Genomic DNA, 25,637 nt, shown 5'->3' with positions numbered 1-25,637 from the left:
AAAAGAGTAAATAGAAACTCCTAATTTACCTTTTATGTGCTGTTCATTGTTATACACTTCTGTCGGATCCTCTCTTTTAGCTCCTCTCTAAACTTAATGGTCCCAGTATTTGCAGTGTCTTGTATGTCAGTCTTTCCATGTATCTAATCATTTGTCACCAATAATTGGTCCCCTTCTACTTTTGTTATATCCTACTCTGAGGCTGGCAGGGTGATCAGAACTAATTGCGGTATTAAAGGTGAGGACCAACTACTTACATAATAGTATAGCATTTTTAGTATCATTTTTCTATCCCATCCTTTTATAATTTTATCCTCTTGTTTATCCTATTTGACCAGTGCTTCATATTGAGTTAAAAGGAGGTAAAATCTTTCCCCATTAAATCAGTGAGTGTTTGGTTGTTAACTTTAGTGAAGCCCAGTATTTTAGCCTATTTTTCCCCCTGAGTGATCACTGCTAACTTGCAACCCAACAATACGTATGATACTTCATTTTTTTTCCTTCCAGCATGCATCACCTGGCATTTATTGAGTCTGAATTTCATCTCCTAATAGCGACCATTCATTTACCTTTGTTAGGTCCCTCTGACATCCCTTAGTCTTTTCTAATCTTGACTAACATATAACTTTGTTTAGTTTGCGACCTCACTGTTGGGTCCCTTTTCTAGATCAAGGGGTATGTTAAACAGCGCTTGTCCTAGTACAGATCCTTGTGACACTCCAGTGGTGACCTTCATGCCTTGCTAAAAATTAAAAAAAAAACAACCCAAAAAAACAGTGACTAATGCATGATGGTGCCTTTACCTCTCACCCCATGAATAGTCAGTTTCCTTAATAGACTTTTATGAAGGACTTTGTTGGAGGCATTTTAAAAGTACAAATAAATTGTATCAATTACTTCTCCTTTATCCATTGTTTTATTGACCTTCTCAAAGAATTATATAGATTAAATTGTAAGGCCTTCAGAAGAACAGTTTGTGTGTGTGCCTGGGGCTTATAGGTGCTACTGCAGTACAGATACTAATAATGGATTTGAGAGGCACAATTTTCTTTATCTCTGTTTGATCTCAGTGTTCTATAACTCTGTTTCTACCAATTTACTTGGCACTTTGTGGAAAGAGGACAATGTGTAACAATGTGACTAAATGCCTATCAAATTATAGTAACAAAAAAAATTAAGTCCATTATTGGAGTTAAAAATAGAAAAAGTTTTTTAAAAAGTTGCAGTTCTTTTGTAGCATTATTACATAAGAATCCAGCATCTCACAGAACAGTAGAGATGTGTACCATGCTCCAAAGAACTCACCATTGAGGGTTCCGATCCTGCAAAGACTTGTGCTTGTGAGTAACTTCACATAGATAGATGAGTAGTTCCCATAAGTCGAATGAATGTACTAATGTGCATTAAAATTAAGCACGTGTACCTCTTTGCAGGACCATGGCCTAACTAGGTAATGTGACAAGGATCAAAGCACAAACTATTTTGAAGTGGTTATAGGAATAAGTCTTGTCAATTTCTTGGCTTGATAGCAATATAACTGACTTAATTCCTTTTTCCCATGTGTGCTTGCACCTCAAAATGCATTCTCCACCATCTTTGCTGCCTATTGTTGTTCCTCTTAAATACAGAAAGTCCTCGTTACAACAGGGATGTAGGGCTGAGTTTGATAGACAAACAAAAAGAACTAATAGCCAAACAGCAGGTGTTTGGGTTCAGAGGTAGGATCCTGTCTCCTGGATAAGGAAACTGTTTTGTTTTCTTGCCAGCTCCCAAAATGAATTTTGACTGAACAGTTTGTTTATTTCTGTTTTATTATGTGTGTAAAGTTTCAGTTCTGCTTCAGGTAGTGTCCCTGTGGGTGCTCTAGTCCAGGTATTGGCATGTCCTTGATCAGAGATTTTTGTCAGCAGTGCCCATCTGGGTTGCACATGCGCCATTGGCGCCTTTTTCAGCACACACAACCTGACCCCGTCTGTTTCTTCTCAACCATCCATGGTCTGAGATGGAGCATTCAGCAGCTCTTCACAGTCCGTTTCAGAAATCTTTAATTTTTTTTTCCCCTGTGAAATTAGTTACTTTACCTGTAGTTTAGAGTAGTTTACCTCAATCTTTTCCTGCCCAAAGAAAAATTTCCCTCAGACTTATCCTGTAGTTAATAGAAATATCATGCCAGGCTCTCCTGGCTTCAAATGGTGTGCCTCATGCTGGGACGCTATGCCAGCTTTGGACGGGCACTCGGAGTGCATCAGATGCCTAGGCGAAGGACATATCGCCCAGAAATGTGTCCACTGCAGAACTTAAAATCTAGAGCCAGGCGTAACAGGTTGAAGTAATCTGCCTGAAGCTAATACTTATGGAGACGTCTCTGAGACCTGCCTCAGACCCTGGACAGGGTTACAGCTCCTCACAGGATAAATTAGAAAAAGGCACTCTACTCCACTGACAACAGAGCAGAACAAGAGAAGGAGGTCACCGGGAATGGACAAAGGATTTGATACCAAAGAGGCTCTAGGTTCCTCCAGTACACTGACCTCCATGACAAGGAAAGACTCTTACTGCTCTGCTAAAGAGCTGAGAGATATAAAAAAAACAACAACCCCGATCTGGGACAGCACTGTTAAAAGTAACTGTCCGCAAAACGGCAGTAACCACCACAACATCAGCATAGCACCAGCACACACCGAGTTGCCGGCGCCAAGAATATCCACGGTGCTGAAGGCACCAACACACGTTTGCACCAAAAAATGTTACGGAATAGACTGCAACAATGACATTAACGACGGAGTCCACAACTCTGGCCCCACGAAAGCATACTGAAAAGCGCAGGCACCATGAGAAAGAGGAAGAATTCTTAGCATCTTCCCCACTATCACCACTATACGGGACTGACACCTCCCCAATGCAATTCGGTCAGGAGGAGCCCATTTCTCCTATCTCCTTCTCAAGTGATAAGGAGTCTGATGGTGAAAAGGGTACTCTATCCCCCCCCCCCCCCAACAACCATCATCTAGGGGGCACCTAACTAAACACTCCACATTCTAGATGTCCATCGTATCCATGGCTTGGATCTCCATGGTTTGCTCCACCAGTCCCATATCGTATGCACTGTCCTGGATGGGAAATCTGGTCTACTTATTCAACATCGCACAGTAGACCATCAACTTCCCAGAGATGCAGGGAAACGTCACCTAACAGACCTACTCTAACAGGAACCAAAACATCTGGTCCTATAGAGAGTGCAGACCAAGAAATAACTCCACCTGCACACAAGTCATCTTCTTCACCAGATGAGGCCATAGTTCCTCCACCACCTACGATTGCAGATGACTTTAAGCAGTGCCAGGAGCTGTTTAAGAGGGTGGCTGACAGCTTAGAGATTCCACCCCAAGAGGTGGCAGGTCACAACATAAACTACTGAGAATACTCCAGACCTCAGCTTCTTCTAAAATTGCCCTTTCAATGGATAATGCCTGATGGAGCCAGCCAATAACATCTGGCAAATGCCTGCCATCATTTCTCCTTCTTGCAAAAGGGCTAATAAAAAGTATTATGTTCCTGCTAAAGATACCAAGTTCCTCTTTACCCACCCAGCTCCTAACTCACTAGTCATAGAAGCTTCTAATCAGAGGAACAAACATCACCACAGATCAATACCACATGACAAAGAGGACAAAAGATTGAATTTACTTGGCAGGAAAGTCTACACGTCAGCTACCTTACAATTGAGGGTAATAAATTACGCTGCATTGTCAAATTATGACCACGACAGTTACGCAAAGATGTCTGAGTTTATTGAATACATCCCTGAGGACAGAAAACAACAGTTTCAGTCTCTCATAAAAGGACAATTTGTTGTAAGAACCGCATTGCAGGCTTCCCTCGATGTTGCGGACAGCGCAACTAGAACAGTTGCAACTGCTGTCGTCATGTATAGGGCATCATGGCTTCACTCCGTGGCCCTTCCGAACAACTACAGGGAAAGATCAAGGATCTTTCCTTTGACAAAGCAAAGCTCTTCACAGATGAGACTGATGAAGTCATGCATACATGAAAGACTCTAGGGCTATGCTCCGCACGCTCAGAATCTACACACCTGCAACAAGGAGAACCTTTAGGTACCAGCCATATAACTTCAGGTACCAACACTACTCCCAAGACAGATGGTATGAAAAACCACGCTCCAGACAAAGGTGACACCAACAAACAAACAAACCAACAGCCATTAACATCTTAGGCTGCCCTTCCAAAACAACAATTTTGAGGACCTAGTTGAGGGTCTGTACAACCACCCCCGCCTGCTACAGCTAGAGCCCATAACATCCACCATCTTATTCAAACATTGCCTATGCCCCTTTTACCAACACTAGGTGAGCATAACAACAGACAAATGGGTACTAGAAATTATCCTATATGGATATACTATCCCCTTTATCTCCATACTTACAATCCAAACCCTTTCCCCGTCCCTCTTCAGGGACCTATCTCACATGCATCTTTTGCAAAAGGAGGTAGAACATTTACTCCAAATAGGTGCCATAAAGCATGTCCCCTCCCAGCACAGAGGCAGAGACTTCTATTCCCATTATTTCCTCACCCAAAAGAAGACTGGAGGTTGGAGACCCATTTTGGACTCAAGAAAACTGAACAGATTTATAAGAGTACAAAAATTCAGGATGGTCACTCTACCATATTACTGGCGCTGGAACAGGGGGACTGGTTTGCAGCCTTCGAGCTTCAGGATTCATATGTCCACATTATTATACCCAGCCCACAGAAGGTTCCTAAGATTCACACTAGGCAACAACCACTGTCAATACACAGTGTTGCTCTTCGGCCTTCGTACTGTCCCAGAGGTCTTCTCCAAGATACTTGCTGTCGTAGCAGCCTTCCTTCACAGACTAGGGCTCACCATATTCCCCTATCTGGACGATTGCCTGATAAGGGCATGCACATGCATGGGGGCGGTTCAAGCAATTCACACAACAAGGACATTATTTCATATGCTAGGACTGATGATCAATGACAAAAAATCCACCCTACAGCCTGTGCAACAACTAGAGTTTATGGGCATGCACCTGGATTCTCTCACTGCCAGGGCATTCCTAACAAAAAAGAGATTTGATACTATTGTGAACCTGGAATCTATAATAGAAAACAGTCCAACCTTGAACCTAGGTATGGGTGTGGAGACAAAGAAGGACAGCGCTGGGACACATCCCTGGAGGGGGGGCTGGGAATTAGGCCCAGGCTTTGGACATGAATTGTCCTCCGCGGGACCCCTGGCTTGGGCTAAAAAGGCCATGTACTGCACAAGCAAAAATTATGCACTAATCACACAGCAGCCTTCCTAGCCTTGTAGTTATGGAGGGGTACCATGGGAACAGGGTCATGGCACGGGCAAACCTTGTTTCTGCTAATTGGTATGAATTCTAGTTAGTGTCTGTTATCTCTCTTCTTTTCCTCCCTTCTTGGCTATCTGCCCGGGGGATGAGGCTAACAGAATAACTATCTTCCCTCCTGCACAAGGCCTTTGGTGGAAAGAAAGCATTATCTTCTTTCCCTCCCTTACATACTGTGTTCAAGGTAATGCGCCTGCGCTCTGTAAGGTAATTCTGTAAATAATAAACAGGGGTGAGTATAATTATATGCCTCCTATAGCCATTAATATTCATTTTATAACCATTTATATCACCAAATAGGTATTTTATGAGGCGTTGTAGAAGTGTGTGTATTTACATATTATTTTAGATAAAAAGTTGTAAAGTAGTTCACTCGGGGCTCACTTCATTGGTCGCGAGGCGAAGGGAACAAGTGGGCTAGAGGGTGTAACCGAATAAATGCTCCTTATCACTCCACCCGGTTCAGTCTTTCTTCAATCAACCCTGCAATAGTACGCACATGCCTCCAAATGCTGGGTCACATGGCGGCCACCACCTTTGTAGTACAACATGCATGATTGCACATGCAAGCCCTCCAATTGTGGCTCTTAACAGTTTACAGACCACATAGGCAATCGTTATACAAAACTGTGGTAATGCCAAAAAAAATCAAGCAATCATTAAAATGGTGGACACAGCCCAACAACCTTCAAACAGGGATTCTATTCATATGGGAAACACCCTCCATCATGATCTCTACAGACGCATCACTAATTGGATGGGGGAGCACACTTACAAGAACACACCGTTCAAGGAAAATGGTCAATACAGGAAATGAAATTGTATATAAATCTGATGGCGTTGTATGTCGTCTGCAATACCTGTCTACATTTTCTGTCTCTCATAGCAAGAAAAACTGTAAAAATAATGACAGACAACATTACCTGTATGTTTTACATCAGTCGGCAAGGAGGGGCAAGATCCAAATCCTATGCTCAGAAGCGATAAGGCTATGAAATTGGTGCATGTGCCACAATATCCACATTTCAGTGGCATACTTACCCGGTATTCAGAACACCACCACAGACAATTCAGCAACAATCACGAGTCAATTACACAACGAAGTGCTGGAAAACATATTTCAACAATAGGGTTATCCCACAATCAATCTGTTTGTGACAACAATGAACCACAAGTGCCGTTACTTTTGCTCAAGAGCAGGTCTGGGAAGAGACTCTATGGGAGACGCGTTCCTTATCATCTGGAATACTGGTCTCCTTTATGCATTCCCACCCATCCTCATGATATCCAAACCCATGCACAAAATACGCAAAGACAAAGCGAAGGTGATACAATGATAGCACCAGCATGGCCCAGACAAACATGGTTTACTTACCTGACACAAATCTCAATTCGCACACCAATCTTTTTCCCATTCAAGTATCTCCTCTCCCAGGACAAGGGATGCATTGTCCATCTGCATTTGAAGAAGTTACATCTCACAATATGGTTCCTAACTAGTTCTGACAAACTGAACTACAATGTTCAGAACCAGTAAGGCATATTTTACTTAATAGCAGAAAATCTGTCACTAGGAAAACTTACCTTCAAAAATGGCGTAGATTCTTATGGTGTCAACAGAGGCAGATCAGCACAATAGTAACGCCAATCCCCATTATACTGGACTATCTCTTGGAAATTAAAAAAAACAGGATTACCAATTAACTCCCTTAAAGTACACTTAGCAACTATTACTACCTTACACGATCTCATAGATGATACCACAGTCTTCACACACCCAACTGTGAAACGTTTCATGACTGGCATACAAAATGTGTACCCAGACATGCGTCCTCCCACAATGCCTTTGGATCTCAATCTAGTACTAAGGACTGTCATCAAACCACCATTTGAGCCCTTAGCGACTTGTTTGTTAATGTACATGTTGATGAAGGTATCATTTCTAGTAGCAATTACATCAGCATGACGCATAAGTGAACTTGGAGTGCTTATGGCCCACCCACCGTATACAATATTTCATAAAGATAAGGTAACGCTTCAACATCGTCCAAAATTCCTCCCCAAAGTGACATCCGCATTCCCTCTTAACCAAATCATTCATTTATCTACATTTTATCCAAAACCCCACGATAATGCATGGTGTGCGGCCCTCCATGCGTTGGACGTCAGACAAGCCATTGCATTTTACCTAGAAAGAACAAAACCATTCAGCAAATCTCCCAAACTTTTTGTGTCAATTACAGAACATTCCAAAGGCAATGCCATATCCACCCAATGGCTATCAAAGTAGATTTCTAGTTGCATCAACACATGCTACACGCAGTTAGTGGGTAACACAGCCCCAAAAGGTCAGGACATATTGAACTAGATCAATCTCTACATTACAGACTTCTTACATAACATACCAATCACTGAAATATGCAAAGCAGTACCTGGGCTTTGACCCACGCTTTCATAAAGCATTATGCAATCGATCAGGAATCAAGACATGATGTAGCAATCAGACTTTCAGTTCTCTCCTCCATTCAACCTAACAACTCCAAAGTTCCCTCCGCTAGCTGAGGGCATTGCTCGAGAGTCACCTGGAGTGGAGCACCCACAGGGGCACTACTCGAAGAAGAAGAGAGGATTACTAACCTTGTGCAGTAACTTATGTTCTTTGAGATGTGTGTCCCTGTGGGTGCTCCACTACCCACCCTCCTCCCCTCTACTTTGGAGTCGTGTTGTTACGGCTCTGTGGTAGAGAAGGAACAGGGGGTCGGGTTGCGAGTGCTGTAAAGGCGCCAGCAGCGCCGCAAGATGGGGACGGCACAAGAACAACCCAGATGGGCACTGTTGACAAAATCTCTGATCAAGGATGCGCCAAAACCTGGAATGGAGCACCCAAAGGAACATGCATCTCAAAGAACGTCAGTTACTGCACAAGATGAGTAACCTTCTCTTTACCATAATATCTTAAATGCCTGGAAAAAGGAACCTGGAATGCAAACAGTGGCATAATCTGAATATGCAGATAAGTAAATGAAGGCTCTGATATAAAGTATCTGATCATGAGTCCTTGTTTCTATAAAGAATAGATTGTTATACTTTGGAGGCATTTAGCTACATGCTTTTTACTGGCATGTGTAATAGTGATAGTTTGGCTTGGAAACAAATAGTTGTCTAATAAGAATTGTAGTATTTATTACTTAGTCTAGTTGCAGATATTGAGTGAAAACACTACAGCATCTATGGTTCTGCTCATTTTGTGGAATTTTTTAAAGAAAGATCCAATTTCATTATAATCTCTTTTGCCAGACATCTTTTCTCTGCCTTGTTCATTTACTCCTCAGTATAGAATTGTACAGCACGTGATGTAAAAGTTAACAGGATTTTCCACTTTGACAATCACTATTGGCTTAAAGAGAGTTTTCGGAACCAGAGGTCCATACTCAATTGCATACCTACTTTTGTATGTATAATCACCACAAATCACAGATGACATTTGCACGTAGCTAGTTAGATGCCTAAAATCACTTGTCTGCAACTACCTATCTTTGAACCACTGTTACAGTAATTATGCACAAAAATATAGATGCCCAGTTTTATATGTTTATTTTCAGTTTTACACCTCCTGTTCTGAGAACTTGGCTCTCAGGGAAATGTCACTTTCTGATATTTTACTTTTACTCCACTGAGATAAAGAAAATATTTTAAATTATTAGCATATATTAAATGTAACTTGCAAATATGAAGAATTTCAATACACATCTATATTTTAAGGAAATAATATTGTTCTCTTCAATACAGTAATCTCACAATTATAACTTTCTATTCCAGCAATTCAAAGACTTAAACTTTAAAAACATTATATTTCAGGCTCAGAAAAAGAAACAGAAAGACCCGAAGGTATGGAGTTTTGGACACCAACATAGAAAATATGGAGTTGACACCATTAGAACAAGATGATGATGATGATGATACAACACTGTTTGATGCCAATCATCCTCGAAGGTTAGTGTTTACAAGTTCAATGTACTCTTGTAGGAGTGGAGGAATGATGATGGTCCAACAACTTTACTACATATTCAAAAACACAGAATGTACTGTACTTCCTAATTTTCAAATGAAGTAGTTAAGCCAGAGGTGTCACACTTATTCGATAGAGGGACAAATTACAATTTTACATGCAGTTACTTTTTCTGGACTCTCAGCTTACATTCTGAAAGTCTGGTGGGCCACATAAATACACTAAAAATGAGTCTAAACTTAGGGACTCTTTAAAGTGGCTTAGTTTTCAGAAGTTATGTACATCCACAATCTTGGCTTCAGTGTGAATTGGGAATGCTAAATTTAGGCACTTAGATCTATATTTAAGAAAAAAACTATTCTTAATTTAGATTTCATCAGGGATAAATACCAAGGGAAAACTGTGTGGCACAGTTATTAAAACTCTAACTTTGTTGCCCTTGGGTATATGTGCCACAATCTTCCTCGCTTCTATGTAGAAAAAAGTGTGCTTGCAATTCTGTGCCTGAATCCAATGCTTGGGGTATGCGAAGACTTTACTTTCTCTCTTGTAGTTAGAGATAGGGAAGGCGCTTTAATCAGCTTTCCAATAAATGCCACCCAGACGGCAGGATTTAAGTTTTTTCAAGTATACGAGGAGTCTAAGCTACACTCTGAAATTAGATACAAATATCCATTCTTGGTATCTGTGGCTCTAAATTTACTTTGTACTCCTGTAAACAAGTCTTGTATAAAGCAAGGAGGAATCTGAGATGCTTTCAAGTTCTGCTTCATAAAGAGATTAAATGTTATGTCACATGCTGAGAAGTATAGTATCTGATCTAAAAGGAATATATAGCTGGTGCAAGACCGCTTAAAATACTAAGCTTAGACACATGAAGAAGAGCGCTGTGTAAGCTCAAAAATTTCTGTCTCACCAACAGAAGTTGATCCAATAAAAGATATTATTTCACCCACTTTGTCTCTCTGAGTGGTGAGGCAGCTTAATGTTTTTAAAGCTTAATGCTACAGACCATGCCAGTCTCTCACATGCAGGAGTTACCTTTATAAAACAAAAGTACAGATAAGCAACTCTTTCCTGTATATTTTTTTCTTAGTTTTGGCTGAATTCAATATGGTTCAGTCTGATTTCTTTCCTCTCAGATATCTTTTGCAGATTATATTACATTTTCTAGATATTGACACTGCAGCATATGTATTAAATGTTCTCTCAACCACGCTTTCTACCTTTGTAGGTCATTCTCTAAACTTAATTCACGTTCTACAAATATGCCAAAAAATCGAATCCATAGCTTGAAGCTTACTGCGCACTAAGAGAAACCATCTTGTGTGCCCCATTTTTTTTTAAAACCTTACTCTTCCCGTCTTTTTGGTAGTTATTAGGATGGTTTCAAAGTCATTGCAACTATTTGTTCCTTTTTAGATTTTGCTGCTTTGAATTTAGAAAGACCTCTATTTTTATGACTGTTCTTGGATCAAATTGCCCAGTGTTAACACTTAGAACTTAAGTCCTCTTAAACCAGTATGTTTATATTTAGAAAATTATTCCATTATGATAGCTAACTTAGGTTGCCAGTGCAGTGGCTAGAGTCTGGAACCTTCCTTCCTCTTAAGATGGCCCTCCATATGGACTGTGACAGTTATGCCATAATTTTATGCCTTGGCCACTCTAGTTTATGCTTCATTATTTATTGTTTTATGTGGTAGAGTTGTTGAAATCCATGCACTTTATGCTTAATGTAAGCATACTGCAAGATAGCTTCTCAATTATTTAAATCAAACAAAGATCTGAATTTGGAATGGATTGGCCCTCGGCTCTCACTCTGGCATCTACCAGACTGTCATTTAGAACACTTATTATACAGTGTTCTGATATGAGGAAAAACTGTCCTAATTTCCACCTCTGTGGTCTTTGAGTTGAACTTATGCACTGCAGAGTATAATCACTTATCACCAAGCTTAACCATATTAAGCAGAATATAGAAATGACTGAAAATAAATTAAGATTGCTCATTTGAAAGACATTTTGTAGTCTTTAGAATGACAGATGTTATGGGCAGATTACCCACACTTAACTTATCTGCTTATACAGCTATACACTGGGGCAGCTGTTAATGTAAATAAGTAACACAATGGGGAATGTATCTTGCTGCTGGAGAGCTTTACTGCCTAAGAAGATTCTGATAAGATGCTTCAAGCACAAAATAGAACCAGCCATTTTGTTCTGAATCTAAAAAAACTAAAGAAAATTGAGTGGTGGTCATGGGGAACCAGCATATCCTGGACCTGAAGGTAACAGTCATGCCTTGATGGAGTTGTTTTCTATGAATAGACTATCCATAGAAAAATTCACACTGCTACTTTGAAGTGGCATTTGTATAAAAAACCAAAATGTGACTTCTCCATGGTAAAACAATGATTATAGGACCATACTAGCAATGCAATGGAAAGTGATACGCACTTAGAAATCAGTTATATACTTCGCAATTTAAGGTGCTTTAGATGCCACAGTGATGGGCATAGTAAAAGAACCTGGATAGAAAAGCATTTATTTTATAAAATCCATTGTTTTGCATTGTTACTAATAACATCTTTGCAAAAACAAATTTTGCTTTGGGCTTCTGTTTGTCTTCAGTTTTTTTAAATACTCTTATTCTTATGCAGATAAAGGGATTTTGATCCATCCCTATACTGGCTGTTTAATATACCAGCATGGTGGTGATGTCCTGCTCATGCAATGTTTTGAAAAATCACATGTGCTTGCTTCCATTTTCATAAGAGGAGAATGTAGCTTACTTTCTGCTCTGTAGAGTTGCTATACTCCACAAGGCTGAAAACTTAAGAGTGAGTCTGAGTTGTGCAAGAATAGTGATTTGAGACAGAGTAACTCTGGACAATTTAACCAAATTTAAGTTAACCTAGACGATAAGCAATGATTCTCAGCCCTCAGTGGTTCAGGAGCCAAATTAGTGATCAGCATTCATCCTGATTGGTTAATAACTTCAGTTGGTTAATAATTCAATCACATATTGTTTTAATATCATGTGCTGCAAAGAACCGCAAGGAGAACATTAAAGAGCCACGTGTGGCTTGCGAGCCTCAGTGTCCCTGACCTAGCGTTTCAGTTAACCAATTTAGAAAATCATAATTGTACTATGTGCACAACACAAAGCATAAATAACATCTCCAAAGATAGCCTGCTAAAAGCTCACATTTAAGAAGTATTAAGGTAAAAGTGTTGCAGAGAACTGAACTTGTTCTTGTATGTGTATTGCAGAGGAAAGAGCTACACAGTCGTAATTCATTATTCAAGTATCTTGTGCCACCATCTCAGGATGAAAAGCTAGGGCAAATTGCTTCCAGGGGCTTCCAATTTTATCCAGTCAATAATATAAGAAAAGATTAATCTTGAAAATCTACGTAACTCAAGACTTGCTACATGCTGTCAAATAGCACAATTTATTTAACTAGTAGAGAATCTGTCAACCTTTGCAAGAGATTGATTGAGCAGCTTTTTAGGATCCTTTTTTCTCTTACAATATTTTCCTCCATAGTTGTTCAGGTAAACCATTTGAGTCATTTGTACAGAGTAGAATTTGAAATAGTTGCTGCTAAATTAACATTGTCATTTACACACTGTACTTACTACGTAATGCTGCTCAGTAGCATTGCTTCAAGGGTTAGTACAGAAATTTGAAGCCTGGATGTAGGGTACTTAAACAGAGCATCTTCATGATTAGGAGCATGTTGACTCTTGTGGGACTTCGGTGGGTTCCTGACAAGCCTTGGTGTAATTAAATCTTTTGAAATTCAGCACTTTTCAACCAGTATGTTTAATGATTATCAAGATCTGTATGATTCTTGAAGGAATGACAGGTAAGGATTTAAAGACCTGGAGAGCTGATTTAGGGAGGGAAGAGAATCTTGCAGATGCCTGTAGGGAAGGTACTTGATGTATCTGAACATCTGGCTGACTGGTGTAATTTTACTTTCAAAGGATTTTTTTATCATTGGTGCTGTTGATGTGCACAAAATCTTTATCATAGAGAGCTGCTGCAACTCTAACCCAGACTGTATAGGAAAAACTTTGTTTTGTGGATAAATCCTTTTCTGTTTTTGAGACTGATTCATCATTTTTATTTACTGATTTAGATAAAAACAGAAATTACTACGTTCTACAGTGAAATTAAAATTGTAACACAAAAGAAACATAATTTCAAGTTTAAGGATGACTACTTAATGTGTATTTAAGTATTGCAAAAGTCTAATAAATGGCATCTGATTTCATTTTGTATAGCATCTGTGTTAACTATCCAAAAACAACTTAGAGTTAAGTAGGTGCCTAGTTTAAAATAAAAAACGGAAGTGAGCAAGAGAAATAAGAGAGAATAACTTTTTGGATCAGCTTTGAAAATAAATGGTGCTACTGAGGCTGAGAATACATACAGGTTTTTTTTAGTTCGTAGGAGCAACGAAGTTTTAGGTGCTTGCACTATGTCAAGTTTGTGTGAAGTGATCAAGGTGAGGCTGGTGCTAGGTAGAAGGAGAATAAATAAACGGTTTGTGTAGTAGACTGAAGTTTATCTATTGAGGGCTTTATGAACAAGGAGGGCAATTTGGAACTGTCCTGACGATTTGATTGAGGATGATTTGGGATTGCAATTTGTACATACATGTAAGTAGACAGCCAGCAGCACTGAAAACTGAAACCAAGTTCCTGATAACAGCCACTTGGGAGGCTCTTTGATACCCATAGACAAATGTCATAGAGAAATAGGTGTTTTTATCTTATTTTACAAAACAGGTAAAATACAAACTGTAAATTGCTCCTTCGGAAAGACTTGCCACACTGTTCTCTAAAACAACAGAACACAGTGTAAAACAAATACCTGACAACTTGCTTAGAGAATACTTGTTGGCATTCAAATTATTTACAAAAGTCCCCGAGATTAGAATACAGCCCTCAGCGTGTCCTCAACAATAAGATTTGCAAAAGCAAGCATCTGTTTTGTTCAGGTGAAACATCCTGATGCAAGCCAGCCATGAAATTTACATTTAAAGTTGTGAATCAGGAAAAAAACAAAACCCTTTGTTACTTTGAATAGGGCACTTAAGTAGATCATAATTGTAAACATGTTTGGACTGAAATAAGATGAACCCAGCACGGAGAAATAATCATGCTTCAAAATGCACAATTTCATCATGTAAGAGATATAGGGAAGGATATTTTATGTATGAGGCAGACTCCTATTATCAGTACCAGAAGTTATTGGGTTTTTGATCAGTTTAACTAGTTAGAGCTAAAATATTTTAATTTTTTTTTGTTTTTAAAGGTGTTTCTGTATTTAAAGATTATCACCTCTGTTTCTTCTGTTGCAGATAAGTATGTGCCTTTCATTGAGAGAAATTAATCTTAGATCAACAGAGAGAGAAGGAATAAGAAGCCAATATATCAACAGGGTCGGGGGGGTATTTAAATTGTGTATATTATGGTATGCTTAGTTTGTTGCAATAAATACTGTAACAATTTTGTTGTACCTCTTTGTATATATAGAAATATTCTAAATGCAGAGCCTGTGGGAGGGGCATGCACTAAAATACAAACCTATTTGGAAAAGAGATTCCCTTTTAAAACAGGGCATTTTCTGCTTATTTTAATTCCGTTTACCATGCACATGGTATACACTTTTCTATACCAATCTGGAATATGTTCACTTATTTTTGCCAATGTAATATGTTAAGTCAGTATAAACATCAACATCTTACTTATATGTGAATTCTGTAGTACGACTCGATTTTCTGTAGTTTAGTTGAGATTCTTTCTCCGTCTTGAAAAAGCTGTGCCAAACTACTGCCTTTTTTGTTTGAAATTTTTAACTAAATGAATGAGTTGTTGTATGTAAACATTACTTAAAACTGCCTAAGTGTACCAATAAAATGTTTACAATATTCCTAACATTTTGTATGACACTCTTTATTTATGTAGGTCTTAAAGCTGCCTTTGACAGGATCCTGTGAAATCTAGTAATGTTATGGCCATTCTGTTCAACCAGTTGTGACTGATAATGGCTCCATTGGCTTCTCTAGCAAATGCAATCACACTGACATAAAGCTGGTGTAACAGAATGGAAAATCCAGTTCCAGGGGCACTTTCTCAGATAATGTAAATCAGTATAGCTACATTGACATCAGTGAAGCTACTCTGACTTCCACCAGCTAAAGATCTGATCCTTGGTGTTCAGATCTACCCAGAAAAGATAAAGGAGGAAGCCTACATTTAATCCTGTTTTCAGTTTCTTTAAGATAATGCAAGGTAATGAAGTAGCTGATACAGGACTCACCTAGTAAAAGAGTTAAAGAAGGGTAATATAACTAATGTCAATCAGTATAGGTTTATGGAAAAAAGATCCTGTCAGACTAAATTGATAACTTTTTTAAAATGAGATTCCAAGTTTGGTTGATAAAGGTAATAGTATTGATATAATATACTTAGATTTCTTTAGGGCATTTAACTTGGTGCTGCATGACATTTTGATTAAAAAAAAATCTAGAATTATATAAAATTAACATGACTAACATCACATGTATTAAAAGATCGCTAACTGATAGGTCTTGAAATGTAATTGTAAACTGAGAATCCGCATCTAACAGGAACATTTCTAGTAGGGTCCCGCAGGGATCGTTTCTTGACCTTATGCCATTCAGCATTTTTATCAATAACCTGGAAGAAAACACAATTATCACTGAAAGTTTGCAGATGACCCACAAACTCGGGTAGTGGTAAATAATGAAGAAGGCAGGTCATTGACACAGAGTGATCTGAATCACTTGGTAAGCTGGGCACAAGCAAACAATATGCACTTTAATATGATTAATGTAAAATATATACATCTAGGAATAAAGAATGTAGGCCATACTTACAAAATGTGGGACTAGACCCTGGGAAGCAGTGACTCGGGGCTGTGATGGTTAATCAACTGAACATGATCTCCACTGTGCCCAAAAGGGCTAATATGATCCTTTGATCTGTAAACAGAGGACTCTTAAATAGGAGTAGAGAGGTTATTTTATTACTATATTTGTCACTGGTGTGATTGCTGCTGGGTCCAGTTCTGGGTCTACAATTCAGAAAGATGTTGATAAACTGAACGGAGTTCAGAGAAGAGCCATGAGAATGAATAAACAATTTGAATACGTGCCTTATAGTGAAAGACTCAATAAATTCAATTTATTTAGCTTAACAAAGAGAAGGTTAAGAGCTGACTCTACATGGGACATTTAATAATGGGGTGTGCAGTCTAGCAGAGAAAGGTATAACAATTCAATGGCTGGAAGTTGAAGCAAGACAAATAAGGCAATACATTTTTAACAGTGAGACTCAGTAACTATTAGAATTTATCAAGGGTCGTGATGGATTCTCCATCACAGACAATTTTTAAATCAAGATTGTATGTTTGTCTGGAAGATCTTCTCTAGGAATTGTCTAGGGAAGTTCTGTGGCCTGAATTATGCAGGAGGTCAGACTACATGATCACCGTTGTCCCCGCTGTCCTTGGAATCTATGAATCTGTGACCTCATTTAACATAAGAGCACACTAATTATGTAGCTAGCACAGCTGAAGACAATAATTAAAGAGTGCCAACAAACTAATATTTGTAACTCTGTCAGAAACTGGTAAAATAATCTAATCTGTCATTCTATATTGTAACTCTTCATGTGTCGGGTATACAGTGTGGTAAGACTTGCACCACAGTAATCTGCCCATATGAATAGCTACAGTTTCGTAATGCTGTATGAAGATTTACTAGTGATATTTATTGAAAGCACGTGAATATGGTCAGTGTGTTTAGTAAAACAGGAATACTTGCTTTTTCTCCAATGGTTTGTATTCCTAGAAAACAGATCCATCGGGAGAAATGCTGTTCAACTTCTACTTACAGCAGGGCAAAATTTTTTCAAGTGAAATTCTTTTGGCTGAGAAATGCAGATTTAGGTCCACTGAAACACTTCATGAATTCATGTTGATTTCAGCAAATTGTTTCAGTTAGAAAAAAGAAGGGGAAGGAAATGTCAAAAGTTAATTTTGACATTTACAAAACATTTTGATTTGGGAAGGAGGAGCTAGATTTATAAGGGAAATGTAGGTGCCATTCACATAGCTGAAAAAGAGGTAAGGTGATGGTTCTACACACACCTATATCCAGTAACCTCCCAGGTGAGTGCCCTAATCACCAACCTATGTGTTGTTTTGATGTGGAGCTGTTGCATTTTGTATCTATATAATAGGATTCCAGGGTTGTCACTTCAAAGCCTCTTAGGTCTGTAGAGGTCAGTGTGAAGTGAAGGAAACAGCTAAAAGCATGCCTGGGGGCTTTTTTCATTCAGAGTATCACCAAGCTGAATCTTCACTGGGATTCACAGTCTGTTTCCATCCAGTGTTTAAATTCTCAGTCATTTTGACTTATAAAATACATCTATGTACTGTACAGCTACGGAAAGGCATCTATCTATGCTATGCCAAAAGTCTTAGACCATTGTGATATCAGAGGTAACTCAACCAAACACCCACTCCTACTCTACTGTCCAGCTAACTTACATGTAAGAGTTTCATTGGCTGTATAAAAGGGATTGCGCAGATGATGGATTATCTGGCCCAACTGCCACACCCATGTGTACAACTGCCACCTGCACAAATCCACACAGATATCCCAGCACAACCTCCTAGACACAAATCAACACAACGTAGCCAGCACATATAACCCCAAACACACACAGCCTCTCATCACAGCACACACCCCATTTGCTACACGCACAAATCCTCAGAATTCTCCCAGCACAACATAAGTCATGCACCGCAATATCATACCGAAGCTAGAATGTCTACTGGTACATCAATATGAAGAGATGGAGTTGAGAGCTTTTTTGTTTTAGAATATCACCAACTTCAATCATCACTAGGATTCATGTTCTGTTACTATCCAATTTTTAAATTCTCAACCATTTTTTACACACACTACTTTATGAATTACATCTGTGTGACAGCATGGGCTTCCAGCTGCTAGTATATGTTTATATAGTCATTGGAGCACAGAGAGAATTACTCTATGCCAGGTAGTTAGGGCTCCCAGCTAGGAGGGAAGATATTTAGGGTCCAAGGCCCTGCTCCAGAGCAGGGATACAAATCTGGGGGTCTCACATCCCAGGTGAATGCCCTAACAGCTGGGCTATTGGGAGAAGGGTGATAGCACCCTGTACCCCCAGGACCTCCTTTTTGTGGATGGTGTCTAAGTCCTCTTGTTACTCTAGCCCTTTCTTTGCAAAAAAACCCCAAAACATTATGTCCAGACCATCAAAGTAGAATGTCTTTTCAAATCTATTCTTAGTCAAATTATAGCGATGGTAACAGTTTATATGTTTGGGCTTTCTTTTAATTGATTTTTTTTAAAGTGAATTTAATGCATGGAAAGTACCAGATTGACAGCCCCATAGCCTGAAGGCCTCTGAACAGAATAGGACTAGCAGCAGGATTAAGCTTTCCCACACTGCCTCATATGTTTTCTTAACTCTGAGGTGAAGGAACCATCTCTAATGATGGTAGTTTAAGCTTCGGATATGTTCAGCCCTTGGTATCTATGTTGAGACCACCAAAAGGAGTGCCAGTTGTGGATGCGATGATTTTCTCTTGTTTGGTAAAATTAATACATTGCTTGGAATACATTGCGTTGATACAGGCTTGGAAGGTTTAGATTTTAATCTGTAGATGTCAATATACATTGATTTCACCATGCACACACACACCATTGAAAAAACATTTCCATCGATAATTGAAATTTACAGGTAAGCAAAGTAATAAAAATGCTGCTTGAAAACTTTAGAGTTTGATTTAAGGATATTTACTTTGTGTATTTTGACATGTGATGTTGATACTTTGTGTTTTAGCAGTTTTCGAATTTCAACATCTGTTATTAAATAATTGTCTGACCACCCTACAATTTCCTGCAACTGTGATCATTTAAATTGGTAAATCAAAAATTGCTTAAAACCCATAATTTTGTGCAACTGTGAAAATTTAAATCAAGGAAAACAAAAAATATGCTTAAAATAAACATTGATATGTACTGAATTTTTTTTTTAAATCAAAATCGTTTGATTTCTGGGCTAGCCAGACTCAGTACACAGAGATATAATCTGTTGGCTGTTTGGGGTTATAACATTTTAATTGTCAGCTACTCTTGATTTCAACTGATGATTTAGGCTTCAAATGTCATTATCAGTTCCCTGGGGTATTCAATTCCCTCTTTAATAGCTCTAGTTAAGATGGATTCTTCTACACTCAACCTGGCATATTTAGAGGAGAAACCTTTTGATCACAAATGATGTATTTCAGTTAACTCCAAAATAATTCTGCTACCCACTGGAGCTATAATTCAATATTATTTTCAGTATTGCAACCTCGCCAGCTAATCAGTATTTAGGCCTAGATTCAGTAAAGCTCTTAAGCACATACTTAAGTCCCATTGAAGTAAATTAGACTTAGTGTACCCCAATTGTACACATGTGCTTATCAGGCTCCAGTTATTGAGTTCAACTGTGGAAAAGTGGTCAAAAGTTGATAAAATATTATAACAAATATTAATGGGAAAAGATACAAGAGAAAAGACTGGGATAGTCCAAAAAAAAAAAAAAAAAAAGGCCTAATGACCTAAATCAATAACTGTGTTGAGATCATTTCTGGTAAACAAGAGGATTGTGAGATACCAGCTGTACTGTTGGAATGCAGCTGCCTGTGGCAGTACATAGACACAATATCCTTCCCATTTCTATTAATTATATTTGTAATTTACAAGTTTAAAGCTAAACTGAATTTAACAAACACTGGAATTTTGATCCAGTTTGAAGCAGGTGCATTTAAATGAAAACTTGCAACATGAAAATGGACCCCAACCGCACATTTAGTGTATTTGAATACACAATGCTCCTTTATTGAGTAAATACACTACTTTGTGTGTGCATAGAAGTGTTGCAGATTGACCAACTTCCCATCAGTGTAGAACCAGATAAATATTTTTCTGTCAATATTATGAAATGCATTCATAAGTATAGCTGAAAAAAGGATGGAAAAGAGCATGGGAGCTAGCACGCAACCTTGTGTGGTAACACTGGTGACTGGAAAGGGATCCTGTTGTGATGCTGACTGGATTAGGGGGGCCATTTGTTATATTATTTAACATCAATATGTCAAAATCATAATAATTCATATGAGATCTGCCATGTCAGGTACTGTTAGAAAGGCTATAATGTGCTAAGTAAGATGTTAATGTTTATGTTCATGTGTTATATATGTAATGGAAGTTACGGATATGTTTGTATCTGTATTTCAACTTGTGCCGTGTTTCTGGGCGACACCACAGACAGGCTGGCTGCAGCACAGGCACCTGCTTAATGGCCCATTAAAGAAACGCACAGGTACAATGGGCCCTAGGGGAGAAGCTGTGGATATACCTCATGAGTCACCAGGACTTACTCATGTGACCCTGGACTCCATCTTATTCCTGTAAATTTCCACAATCAGCATGGCAAAGGCCAAGGGACATAAAAGGCAGCTCCACCAAATCCATTTTGTCTTCAGTCTTCAGCATTCACCTACCTCTGGATCAACCAACTCATCTACAACTAAGCTGTGAATCAAAGGACTGAGACCCAACCAGGTACTGGATGTATACCAGAGGGACCATACAAGCCTGCAAACTCCACAATTCTACTAGAAACCTGATATATATGGACTTTCAAATCAATTGTATGTGTCTGATTGCTTTAATCATTTAACATTTCTCTTATAGTTTGTTTCTTTCCTTTTATAATAAACTTTTAGTTTTAGGTACTAAAGGATTGGCTGGCAGCGTGGTATTTTGGGCAAGATCTAAACTTATATTGATCTGGTAATGTTTCTGACCCTTTGGGATCAGAAGAACCTTTTTGGTAAAGAGCATAGAGTTTTAAATAACTTCTCTCTTTACTGGACCTAGTGGCTGACTGGTAGCCAGAGACTGAAATGCAGTAAAGGGGGCTGTGTATATTTTTATTTTAGCTTCTTGATAACCAGTGTGGGGAATCAGAAGCATTGTTTGTGGCTGGTTGGAAGCAGTATTTTGAAAGATTTCAAATTGTTACGAAGCTCCACTAGGAAACTGGAGATATTCAGGTATTTTCTTTAACTTATGCATAATAAGGTAGGCAGAGAATATCTTCGAATCCTTTCACTTTACTGAGGACAGTCACAAAAATGCTTATGAAAGGGTTCTGGCTATGTTTGATGCATACTTTATACCTCAGAAAAATGTGGTTTATGAAAATGCAGATTTATATGAATTCAGAGGACATGATTACCTAGTTGCTGTGAACTAATTTTCCAAGTATATAGAAATAATATACTTGAAAGATATAACGTCAGAGTGTTATTGCAAAACCAAACTTTTGGTCATTTCGATATTCCAAAACAATTAGTGATGGACAACAGACCACAATTCACTGCAGCTGAATTTAAGTAATTGGGAAAGAAATATTATTTTGATCATATTACTAGCAGCCCACTTTACCCGTGAATTAATTGGGTGGCTGAGAGAACTGTATAGATAGTCAAGAAAATCCTACAGCAGGAAGAACTATTCCTTCCTCTTCTGAATTACAGGTCAACACCAACAGCAGCGTGCTGGATATAGTCCAGCACAACTCCTGATAGGGACTCATTGAAACTCACTGCAACTAATGGACAACCAGATGACTAAGTTGCTGCACATTTGGACTGTATAATTAGAAAAATAGTATGATTCAGAGACACTTAGCAGATTTACGTGTACTGGACTTCAAAGGCAGTGTAATGTATATTTTGTAAATGGTAGGAATGTAGAACTCAAAGAGGGAGATGTAATGAAATGCTAAAGTGTACTATATTTTTCAGCCACCAGGTGGTGCTGTGTGTAAAATACCTTATTTAAGCTAACCTTAGCCATACCTGGCAGCTCATTAAAGGATTTTATAGCAAACAGATCTGTTGTGTATCACTTTGAAAAGTAAGCTCTGTAGTCAATCTATGTCTGATGAAGAAGTCTGACCTGCTAGTAGCAGCCCTGCAACCTACCATGTACAAGAAGTACATGACAAGCTGTGCAACCTTAACTTAGCCCCTTTGTATGCTGCATTATGAGTCAGCATAATAAATAGAGCAGTTGGAGTGGAAGATTTTGGAGTTGGAGACATGCCTGGCCTCTCATCTCAGGGATCCATGCCCCTGCAGAGAGTGTCAGGAGAAGCAGAACAAAGTCCAGGACCTCAATGACCATTGGGCCCATGGCGTAAGAAACCAGGTCTGCAGATCCTGGGGCAGCTGATTTTCCCACAGTACCACCAGGAAGGCCAACAGGCACTGTAGAGAGTAGGCACTGCAGGAAGTACTACCCAACAGACACAGAATGACAGTACCTTGCCACTCTCTAATTGGCCAAGTGCCCCTATTTAATCCCAGGAAATTATCTGGGTAACCACTCAGACCTCGGCCTGCTGCAATGCCAGACTTTCCCTCATCTCTTGATCCCTAGTTTCTGACCCAGCCTTACTTTGACCCTGATTACTGCCTCTCAATTATAACCTGGTTACTGCCTCTGATCTCCGGTCTCTGATCCTGGCCTGACTCTGACCTTGACTCTTGTCTACAGGACCTTGACTTCTGATTCTTCCAACTCCAGCCTAGCAACACCCATCACTGGTGGGCAAACCTCAGCCCAGCTGTGACCGCTAGCAAGACAACCTACACCCTGGTGCCCTACACAACATTTTTGTTCATTACTAAATCCAGCTCTTTCAATAGATGAATCATGGCTCCCACTTCTTCTATGGCCTACAGAAAAAGAGTGTGCCAATATCACATCACCTGTCTTATGGTGAAGGATGGTACCCCTCTCCCAGATCTGATGGAGATGTGGACAAGGGCCAAAGCCTGCTACACCAGTCTCTTCTCCCCAGATCTGACCAACTCCAGTGTCTGCCCACTTCTGTGGGAAAAACTCCCTGTAGTCAGCATGGACAACCAGGAGCAACTAAAGCAACCTCTTACTCTGGCCAGGTTCTCAGAAGACCTCTGTCTGATGCCCACCAACAAACCTCTGGGCATAATGGGCTGACCATGGAGTTCTGCTGCACATTCTGGAACATTGTTGACCCAGAACTTGCCACCATCTGAACAGAGTCCATGGGGAGTGGGGTGCTCCCCCTGTCATGCAGGAATGCCATACTCACCTTGCTGCCTAAAAGGGGGGACCCCCGTGACCTAAGGAATTGACTCCCAATTTCGCTCCTCAGCACAGACTACAAAGTTACAGTGAAAGCCATTTTGCTTTGAAGTTAATGCTGGTGGACATGTTCCACCCCAACCAGGCCTATACCATCCCAGGCAGGACCATCTTTGACAATCTCTGTCAGGTCTTGGACCTATTCCATCTAGCCTGTAGGAATGGGCTGTTACTCATCCTTCTGTCCCTGGACCCTTTGACAGGGTAGATCACAGGTATCTCATGGATATTCTGTGGGCATTCAGCTTTGGGCTCTGCTTCATGGGGTTTCTTCAGGTATTGGATTCCTTTGTGGAGTATCTAGTCAAGAGCTACTGGGCCTTGACGATACATCACTTTCAGTTAAAGGGTGTGTCAGTGATGCCCGTTGTCCTGCCAACCATATATCATCACTGTCAAGCCTTCCCTCCATAAGAGGGTTGATGCTTTGGGAGCTGTATTTGCGGGTCATCCTGTCAGTGTATGTCAATGATGTGCTTCTTCTGGCCCGGGACATCTGGTAATGGTAGAGGCTTGCCCAAGCCATCTATTCAGCGGCCTCCTCCACCTAGGTCAACTGGTCAAGAGCCTGATGGTTGGGAATGGGTGGCAGGTGTATTTCCTCCTACCACACTTTGTGCCATCTGGTGGGGTCCAGGTTCACTACTCTTTCTTGATGTGTATCTTTCTGTCACCAATTCTGCCTCACTGGAGAATTGGCTTGATGTAGAGGCCAGGGTATCTGACCAGTTATGGAGGTGGGCAGAGTGCTCCGGTCCCTTTCCTGTTTGGGGAGGGTGCTGGTGATCAGCCAGCTGGTCCTGTCTATGCTCTAGCACCTGTTCAGCATCCTGAGCATGCCCTCAGGAACCTTGGCCAGCCTCCAGAAGAAAATCCTGAGCTATTTTGGCTGTGTCTGTGCAGGTGTCTGGAGCCTCCCCTGAGGGAGTGCAGACAGGGCCCAGTGTGCATCCACATTCAGGTCCATATATTCAACTTTCAGGCTCTGCAGAGACTCCTTGATAGTGCAGGTAGTCCAGCATGGAGCATGCTAGTGCACGCCACCCCCACTATCTCCGCAGGCTCCAATATGACTGGCAGTTATCTCCACGGAGAGGCCCTCCTGAGCTCGCTCTTAGCTGCCGTTTTTTTTTAATTCCGGGACCAGGAAGGTAGTTTCAGTAACCAGGTCTATAGCAGCTTCTGATGGGGAGGATCTCCTCATGGAACTCCTGCTATATAACCCAGACCTTCATGTGAATGGCGATTCCCTCATTGGTGCACTGGCGAATGGTCCTGGCTGGTGTCCCCAGACTTAGAGACCTCCAGGCTATGATCAGAGGGATTGGGTGGATTCCATGGTGCTCAGTCAGTGTATGAAGTGGCCCACTATGCACATCCCCTGTTGTGTGCTCCAGGAGATGTGGGCAGCCTTGCCTCCTGCTCACTTTTCTTAAGCATGTATCCGCCCCCTCACCTCCGGCTCTCCAGAGTTCTTCATTGGGCCTCTGCGATCCCTGGCCATCCTCATCACACAATTTGATAGTCTGAATGTCAGCCAGCCATGGGATCTTTGAATCACATCCAAAATATCTTTGTACATGCTCATATTTCATACCATTCACTTCCTTGTCCTCATATCCTGCCCTGACACCAACGGGTACTACCTGTTACCACTGGAGAGGGCAGCGAGCCCTGGAGGTCCAATCTGTACTCCACTGTGGTTCCATGGCCTGTCAGGGATATTAATTGGCAGCTTCTCCATGACGCTATGAGCACAGGCTTGTATCTGGCATACTTCATGGAATCCCCTGACACCTGCCCTTTCTGCAGCAAGAGGGAAACCCTGGCACACATCGAAGTAGCATGTGTCGGGTTGCAGCTCCACTTCTGAATCCTTCCAAG

General features: G+C 40.1%; 1 protein-coding gene across 1 annotated transcript in view; it reads left to right on the top strand.

The window, feature by feature from the left end:
• Positions 1-15,363, top strand: part of FAM174A (family with sequence similarity 174 member A) — a 32,535-nt gene extending 17,172 nt beyond the window's left edge. The window contains exons 2-3 of the mRNA XM_067568948.1: positions 9,258-9,392; positions 14,787-15,363. Coding sequence (XP_067425049.1) covers positions 9,258-9,392; positions 14,787-14,790 — 139 coding nt within the window. The 3' untranslated portion in view covers positions 14,791-15,363. The remainder of the gene's footprint in view (positions 1-9,257; positions 9,393-14,786) is intronic.
• The last annotated feature ends 10,274 nt before the right edge of the window (positions 15,364-25,637 follow it).

Source organism: Emydura macquarii, unplaced genomic scaffold (assembly GCF_026122565.2).
Source record: "Emydura macquarii macquarii isolate MOO-44397 ecotype Brisbane River unplaced genomic scaffold, CSIRO-AGI_Emac_v2 contig_2897, whole genome shotgun sequence".
NCBI classification, from domain to species: Eukaryota; Metazoa; Chordata; order Testudines; family Chelidae; genus Emydura; species Emydura macquarii.
The sequence above is the reverse complement of the archived record's forward strand: the minus strand, read 5'-3'. Positions and strand labels throughout refer to the sequence as shown.